General features: G+C 44.2%; 1 protein-coding gene across 1 annotated transcript in view; it reads left to right on the forward strand.

Moving 5' to 3' along the window:
* Positions 1 to 6,597: 6,597 nt before the first annotated feature.
* tenm2 (teneurin transmembrane protein 2) overlaps positions 6,598 to 9,117 on the forward strand; it is a 101,342-nt gene continuing 98,822 nt past the window's right edge. Inside the window, exon 1 of the mRNA XM_035668984.1 lies at positions 6,598 to 6,649. Within this exon, the coding sequence (XP_035524877.1) occupies positions 6,598 to 6,649 (52 nt within the window). The remainder of the gene's footprint in view (positions 6,650 to 9,117) is intronic.

Genomic DNA, 9,117 nt, shown 5'->3' on the forward strand with positions numbered 1-9,117 from the left:
GTCAAGGGGTTTCAGTTGGTTGCAATCTACAAACTCATCGCTAGATGCCACTTAATCCTACCTAATAAGTTGTTTACTCTTCCTATGAACCTATTAAAAATATGTAGGAAAGTACTAAAATGGTAACCCTTCCTATTGTTGCGAGGTTGGATTGGACATTTGATGACGGTGATATAATATGTACATTTCTATTAAGCTACACCAAATAGGGAAATATTTGATGTTCTATGGGCTATGCAAGAATATATATACATTCCTTTTGGTTTGCCAAAAAGTTTACAGACAAAGGAATGTTACTGTATCTTATCTTTTCTAGTGAGCAATTAGAACACTGTACTTCACTGGAGGCTCTCTTCACAAACAGCACTCGTCAAATGTGTCATCAGCTGAAAATCATGTTTATATACAGTTCTCATGAAATTAAAAAGAGTAATTGAAGTAACAAAGCACATATTACTGACCTTTAAGAAAGGGCTGGGTGTCTCCAGGACCCCAAACAGAATTAGACTTTCAGAGAGAAATCAAAGAAATCTTTATACGTGTTTGCTGTGTTGGATTCCATTCAAATCAGATTCTAATATCTTGGTAGTTTGACAATTTGTTCTTAAGCCATCCTCGACATACTACTGTTTTTATCCTAGTTGAGTCAAAACAGCCATATTTAATTATTAGTTTTTAATATTAGATCAAATATATTTCAAGATGTTTTTTTTATGTTTATTTCTAGCTCTAGTAACCAAACAGCTATGATTTGTGGGTCAATACACCTGTCAATCAATAAGTCAAGTTGCTTTGTGTGTGCACATGTCTGCGTGTGCCGCACTGTCCTGCTCTTGACAATATGTTTTGTCAAAAGGGACATATCAGTCATCTCAGAGATGTAAAGGTCAAGACGTGAGGTTTCCCACTGCGGAAGCAGGACGGCTCTCCACACTTTCAACTGCAAGTCGATAACCTTCTATCACTTCTCTTTTATTTCACCAAATCCTTTCTTTTGGCATCTCATGAAACACAACCCATCTGTGCGTGTGTGCTGTCCCCTCAAGTCAAACAGTCAAATGAGCATGGAGATTAAGGCTATTTGATATGCTCGGATGTGTGTCAGTGTGTCTGTGGTGCAGGGTTCAAATAGCTTGTTTGAATTTGTGAGCTCCACAAAAATTAGGAGATGCACTCCCAACACACCACAAATCCAGTTTCCCTTTTACAAAAATGAAGTATAACATACTGTATATCTGCACAAACCCAAACAACACCATTATTGTTTTTACCATACTGAGCAAGGATTTTTCTCTCTTGTTGTCACTTCAGCTGCAGTATAATGCATGTGTGGCTAGCTGTGTTTTCCATTGTAGTTAAATTCAACAGTGTGAAAAGTCTCCAAAGTCACTTTTGGGAAGGAAAACATCTGCTAAATGGTCACATCTCGCTCTCAGAATCGTAGCTGAACCAGGCTTTACCTGGTGTGTGCCTCAGTGTGTATGCGTGTGCCTGGCTCCTGTGTGTGTGTGTTTGGCAGTGCAGGAACCCTGGCTAACCCCCTCTGTGCTTCCCAATGTCCTGTCTCTGAAGAGCTATGACCATTAAGCAGCTGTTCACTTCTAAAGCCACAGAAAAAAATGAGAGAGCTGCGAGAATGCAAATGAGTCTCTGTATGCGCCAAAACTTCTCCAGAGGGACACACTGTTAGGTCAGAGACACACAGGAGCCCATACTGTACAGTACATGTGCTGGCACATGCACAACACACACTCACAGTTGCACGTATGCACACACGTGCAGCTAGGTTAGACTCCCTATTATGTAGTGCAAGGATTCTCTTGAGTATCAAATGATCTTGCTGTAACTACATTTCTCTTGGAATTGGAAAGCAGCAGCTTTAGAGTCCAATACATCTGATTAAACAGACTCCAGGTACAGCCTTCTACTGTAACTACCTGTCTCAAGAAACACTTTCCTATTTGTGTTACAGTTTGATATAGTGCCTCTCTTTTACGCTGTAATTGTTTGGTACACAGTCTATTAGGATGTGAGTGTTATTATAAAGAAAGGGAGGATCACGCTGTGCACCAAAACAAGGACATTGTTCTAAGGACACTTCAAATTTGTTCACAAAAGCGGCTCCTTTGTGTTGCTGTCCATGGTGCTGGAACCACTCTTGAAGGTGAGGGGACGACAGAGAGTTGGGGAGTAGGAGGATACTTAGTTTTTTTGTCACGAACAGCAAGCAAAGCACACGCTCTGTTGATCTCCACGGGTTTGAATGAGTCGTCTGCTGAATGAGTGTGAAAGTGTCGACAAACTACTGAAAACGTCAACAGAGAAACAGCAACAAAAGGCTTGTAGGTTTTTGTTAAAAGAGTGTTTTTAGCTCAGGTTGTAGTGATGTGCATTACACCAACGCTTCCCTCTTTTTCTCTGAGATGTGATTAGTGTATGGCAGAGTCAGCCTCTGGGTAATGAGAATATATGGTGAAAGGTATAAAGCATCTGATGTTATTTTTTCTGTGCCCTAGTTTTATTTATACTCAGACTTGCAGCAGGCTGACACTAGTCATTCAGTTTGTGGTATTTTGTATTTGTGCAAATGGATGTGTGCACAGGTGTGTGAGCGTGTACTCCTTGTGCTCCCTCCCTAATAAGAGCTTAACCTTATTAATCACATTAGTGTGCTGAGGGTGGCTCTGGCGACACTCACACATGCTTGCGCAGACACACCGACATGCACTCAGACATGCGCACACAGGCAGAGGCATGTCAATCTGTCATTAGTTAATAGCTCATTAGCACAAGGTGATTAATTACTCTGGCAGGGTGTGGGCATGACAAGGATGGGGGGATGAAGGAGGAAGGAAAAGGACCATGGAGACAACAAGGCTTTTCACCGAGGGAAAAGAGCGAGAGTTGGGGAGGGGGGAAAGAGTGAAAAAATGGTAACCTCCTCTCGCTTCTTGTAGAACGGCTTCACCGCTATCGATTCTGGTTTCGGAAGGCTACTGCAAGGGCCATTCGTGCATGTGTGTGTACACGTACTATACCCGTTCTCCTGGAGGTGTTTTGCTGGGCTGTGTTTTTTTCCTGTCTCACGGGGATCAGCTGTAAAGGTTAACTAGTCTTTTCTTAAGCTTTCAGCCTCATGACAAATGACCATGTTCAACCCATGGGGGCACCTTATAGCACACCTTCTCTCTCCATCTATTCCCCTCCCTCTCTTCGCTCGCTCGCTCTCTCTCTCTCCCCGATTCACCTGCTCTCCCTTGGTGTTTCAGTTCAGGAGGCAGGTAGAAGGAGGAGAAACAGGAGGAGGTAGGTGGATGGGAACAGGTGAAGGCAAGGGGAAAAAGAACAAAAACTGTCACTGAGGGAAGAAAGGGATTGTGAGGCAAGGAGACACCAATTTTTTTTTTTAATAAAATAACATGCTAGGAGTGTATAAATCGACAGCTTGCAATTCAAACTGCCTGGTTTGAGTTTCAGAAACCCAATATTAACCTAAGAGTGTAATAATGAGATGAAGGAAAGAGATTGAGTAAATCTGCATAAGAGACCTAATAAGCAGAGGTTTTACTTCTCACTTCTCATACTGTTACACAATCCTTGCTCACCTTAGTATGTGTGACCTTTCCATTGGCTCTCTTTCTTGTTCCTTTACACATCCTTCTTCCTCTTCTCTTTACGTCCTTCCCATACAGCCTCGTGCCCTCCATGTTGGAGTTTAGCGGACTAAATCGACTCACCAGTGAATCACGCAGAGAGGGGAGCCTCTGTGTATTCCACATATACATCTAATATATATGGTTATACAGATGTGCCAGGTATAATGATGCTGAATGGCATTGATAAATAACCTGCATGAGAAAATGTATCACTTTGTGTTCACATATGTGTGTATGTACATGTGTATATGCGCAGGGTCCCATGTGTATATGTGTGTATGTGTGATGGAGTATTACAAGGTGTTGTCAAGAAAGCAATTTGTTTCTGTCTCAGATGGGTTTTTTTATCATGACAAATTGACGTGAACCTCATCTAGAAATCCAGCGTCTCCTCCTGCGCTCCCACTGATTTTACCTGGGCTGCACAACTTTAATATGATGAAGTCATAGCTGCAAACCATCCCCTTCCCTCTCTGCCCCCACCCCTCCTTCTTTGCTATAAATCGAGCCTCAACACCTGGGTATGAAAGTGTGTGTCTGTATCAAATGAGCGTATAGCTGCCCTTGTGTGTGTACCATTCTTGATCTATGCGTGCATATGTGTGAGTATACGCATACGTGCTCACGCGTTGCAACCGTGAGTGTGCACGCCAGGGTGCTGTGGCACATCGGTGTGCATCTGTGACTCGTTGAGGATGATAGATGGCGTCTGAGAATGTCACATGAAGAGGTAGAAAATGAGGCTGACAGTGGCCCTCTGGAGTGGTGGCTCAGGGGTTGGCCTTTACTGCTCATCTCCTCCTTCCTCTTCACCACGTTACACACTGGGCTACACACACCTGCTTTGTGTCAGCCATAGCCTTTTCTCTGAACAGCAGTTCTATACCCGAAGTTCAATGTCTGTGAGTGTGTGTGTATCATTCTTTTTTCACTCTTAGATCACTGTCTAGTTTTATTTCTGTGTCGGCATTTTTTCCTGTGGTATCTAGTAACCTTTACTCTTCACGCTGTTTCATAATGTATAAGAATAGACAGAAAAAAATACACCAACATGCCAGACAGTCTTATCCATTATTTCGCTTAAATATCATTCCTCTTAGTCATGTTGAATTATCTCTAAATGTACACTAAATGATGAACAGCTTTGGTGATGCAGGGCTGTCTGAATGCATAATGTCTAATAAGTGACTTACGTGATGTGTCAAATGCATAGTGAATGTTGATCAATGCGCTCACTAATGTAGGATTATGTTAATATTTCAATATGTCGATCGGCTGGAGATTGACCATAGCCTGTTGGTTGATATGTGACAAGATGTCTGCCCTCTGCTGGGCACCGTGAGGACTTTCACTCACCTGGTAACCTGCCACCTGACCTGGTGGCTGGAGTCTGTGAGGGGACAGTGAAAGAAAGACACCTTTGTATTTTAGTAGCTTAATTAGGCTAATCTGATGTTTGATATCTGCAGTCTATCCTTGTCTTTCTGTCAGAGGACAAACTCATTTATCTCAAAATGAAAAATTAAACTGCTTTCTCCTTCATTTGATGGTATATGAGGTTGATTGGTTTCAGGGCAAGAGTTTTGTCAAAGAGGCTGTTTCTGTGGCTGCCATCCTCCTGCATTGTTTGACATTGTTCTTTTTCCCATTTAGGGACATTATGTAGATGTGAGCGCGCCCATGTGAGATCTGACATATTACTGGCTTCATCGCCGCAGTGTCCTCTGCCCTTGCTCCCCTCCCTCCCGTGCCGCGTCTCTGCTTCACCGCCTTGTTTTTTCTCCTTTTACCCTCAACCCCCCGTCTTTCCTCTCTGTCCACCTCACATCATTCCCTTCTCTCCTCTCACCACCCATTCCCTGGTTCCCTTCTATTTCTCATTTTATCATTTCTCCTTTCTCCCTCTCTCTCCCCTTTGCCTCTGATGTGCATGCTTTGTCACATTCCCATGATTCTGTCACTCTTTCACTCTCTAGCGCTCGTGGGCTCCGTCACTTTCTCCCGCCCTTGTTGCCACCTCCTCCTCCTCCTTCAATCTACCACTACGCTCTCCTTCTTTTACTGTCTCACCCCTACCCCTTTTTCTCTCTCCCTTTGGCTCATTCGTTAGCTCCCGCCGTCATCCTTCCTCCCCCTCCATCTCGGTGGTGTGGTGCTGCTGGGAGAGTGAGAGAGAGAGAGAGAGGAGGAGAGAGAGAGAGAGAGAGAGAGAGAGAGCGTGTGTGTGTGTTGAGTCTGCTCTCAGTCTCAGCTGTGGGCAGATGGAGGATGGAGCCGCAGCCACATCTCTCCTTCTCTTCTGCTCTGCCTGCCACAGGCTGAAAGGCACTCTCTTTTTCACTCTCAGTGTCTGCTCCTCATCCATCCGTTCCCCTATGCCCGAGCTGGCCTTGATCTGTGACGGATTAGGCAAAAAAAGGGACTGAGGACTAGAAAAAAGGAGGGAGACAAAAAAGACCTGCAGTCTCCTGGAAAAAAAGGGGAGAAAGCAGTGCAGGGCATTGCGCTCATCTTTTTTCCCTCCGGTGTTTTAGTGTGTGGTGTTCGTCTCTGCGGTGCCACAGCCACGTGTGCAAGTGTGTGTCGATCCACACTGCATGAGTGTGTGTGTCTCTCTGTGCTCCTGCTCTATCTCTATCTCTCTCTCTCTCTCTCCTCCTGCGCGGTGCTCCGGCACTCAGCTAGCGGATTGTGCTTCACTGAGCTTGCTGCAAACAGACGGAGAGGGAAGAAGAAAGGGAAACAAGAGTGAAGAAGAACACCAGCAAGGGAGAGAGACGACAGCAAGGCAATAAGGACTTTGTCAAAAGGGAGAAAACAGGGTGCAAAAAAGATTGAGAATCCAGAAAAGAGGACTCTTAAGGGAGCGGAGAGGAGTGGAGTGTGGAGGAGAGGAGATAAGGGTAGCGGGTTAATCAGAAAGAGAGACAAGTACGGAGCGATGCATCACTCAGGCAACACAGGAAGAACCAAGACCCTCTCTCATGAGACAGGTAAGACCCTTGGATACTTCTTTGTCGAAACAGCAGTCGGATGGCATTGTGCTACATTTTCTCCAGACAACAGAATAAGGAACAATAGAGCATCGCTGTAACTTGACTATAGTCAATCCCTGTGTTTCTTCTGCCGTGGATGGACACACACACACACACACACACACACACACTCAAACAGAAAAAACATCTTGAATTATTTCTCATTCTTTCAACTTACGCATCTCTGGTTCTAATGCCTCACTGTAATGTAGGTTATATGCACATATGGTGGAGTGTGTGTGTGTGTGTGTGTGTGAGAATGTGTGTGTGTGAGGTGGAGGCGGTGGTGGTGCTGATCAAACGGCATACATCTGAATAGAACTTGGCTTTGATGTGCGCTTGAAGTTATGATTGGCATCCGTGAATGTCACTATGTGCCGTTCCTATACGATTCTGCAGGCGCGTGTGTCCGTGTGTTTATTGGTCATTTATTTGAAGTTGGTGCATACATAAGTGCGCCCTTGTGTGTCGGCCCCCAGCTTTCTGGTGAGCACGTTTCAGTTGATGGTAATTACAGTGATTGACAGGTAGCTGATGGCGAGAAATGGACGGGACACGCATTGCCCCTGTTCCACTTAAATCCATAATTTATTCATGTGTGTGTTCCTCAATATTTACAAGGTTACTTTTAGGTATTTGCCTTTCTAATTCAATGCTGATTAATTGATTGAATATTTAAATGTGGATATAATTTAAAAATCAAAATGGTCTGATTTGTTGTGAACTCTGTGTGTGAATGTGGAGATTATCAACAGGGGTTGTGTTGTTTTACAGAACAGTTTGACCTCAGGGAAAAGGTGTGTGTCTACCATATATCTCTGCTTCTGTATCTACGTGTGTATTTGTGCTTGTGTGCGTGTCATATAATAGTTGTTTGATTGCTTTGTGGGTGTGAGGGGATTGCTAGCACTCGTCAAGCTAATCAAACAGTTCCCACAGACAATCACAACATGGCACAAACCCTGTCTCAGCAGCTCTGACACATCTGCCTCCTATCTGAACAAACATGAATTTACAATCTAGACAGGCGTAATGTGGCTTTTTTTTTCCTTCTAAAACAAAAAAGCAAGGTAACAATGTCTAAGGAAATACAGGCCTTTCACAAGCTCACACACCCAAACTCCACACAGCCGCCAACACGGATACACACATACAGGCACGAAGACACCCACTAACACACACACACACACACACACACACATCTGTTACACGCATCCGGCCCAGCGGTGGATAAATGTGCCTTTCTGATTGCTGCCACAGACAGGACGTGATTGGCATGGCAGACCAGGGAATTAGCCATGGTTTCCATGGTGACTAATTAGGAGGGTCCTGACTGGTGGGTTTATGAAGACAGATGACAGATCGGTGGTTCACTTCCTGCTTTACAGAGCGGGTGGTCCCATTGGCTAGTGGGACCCCCTGCCATCTGAGACAGACAGACCCTCTGCAGGCCACCTCACACGTGTTCAGCTGTCACCAAACATGCAAATATGAAATAAAATTAAATGTTATCCTGAGCCAGCAGACACTTTGGAATTTTAGGATTCATTTTCATGAGAGGCACGTCTGACTGAACACACACATTTACTGCAACTTGTACTTTGGCTTACACGGACTGATAAATTGACGCAAGTCTAGTATTTACATATTATAGTAGCCACTGCAACGCACATTGAATGCCACATGTGCTCGGCTGTATGCTAACACCACACTAGACGTATGCATATTTAGAGGCTCATTCAGGAGACACCCATTTTATGTGACAATAAACAAGTCAGACGGGCACACACACTCACGCTGATTATGCAGCTATAGGGCATGTGAGAGAGAAATAGGTGTGATTGGGTCCATCTGTAGCAGAGAAAGAGGAAGAGAGAGAGAGAGAGAGGGAGAGAGACACAGAGAGAGCTCCATCTGTGGACACCTGCCCTTCCTCCAGGCTACCGTCCCTCTTTCTCTGAACTGCCAACAAGATCTGTGGTTGCACAGGTGCGCTTGTGTCTGTGTGTTTTCACAAATCCGGGGAGGGCCTGTGTGTTTTTCGAAACGTCTGAATCTCTTTGTGAAGGATTTCACAGCGAGTCTGGATGATTTGAGGCCCTCCTTCACGAAAAGTAAAAGGGAAAAAAGGCTCTCACTGAATAATGTGTGAATATAAATGTCACCGGTGCTCTCATCTTGCATTTGGTTTTAGCTTTAGGCTAAGATCTGCGTCAGTAATTTGACTTTTTTTTTCTTCAATCTTCAGTTTCTTGCTCTTTTTCCCAGCAAGCATTTTGGTGAATCACAGGTGTAATTAGTAACATTAACGATGTTTGCATTCCATTAAGTTGTTCCAGACTGGGGACTTTGGTATTGTGCATGTTTGTTTACTGGTTTGGCTTACTGGGACATCGTTAATGCTATTAGCTACACCTGTGCTTTTT

This window comes from Morone saxatilis, unplaced genomic scaffold, assembly GCF_004916995.1.
Source record: "Morone saxatilis isolate NCDOM2014 unplaced genomic scaffold, NCSU_SB_2.0 Contig22, whole genome shotgun sequence".
In the NCBI taxonomy this organism is placed as follows: domain Eukaryota; kingdom Metazoa; phylum Chordata; class Actinopteri; family Moronidae; genus Morone; species Morone saxatilis.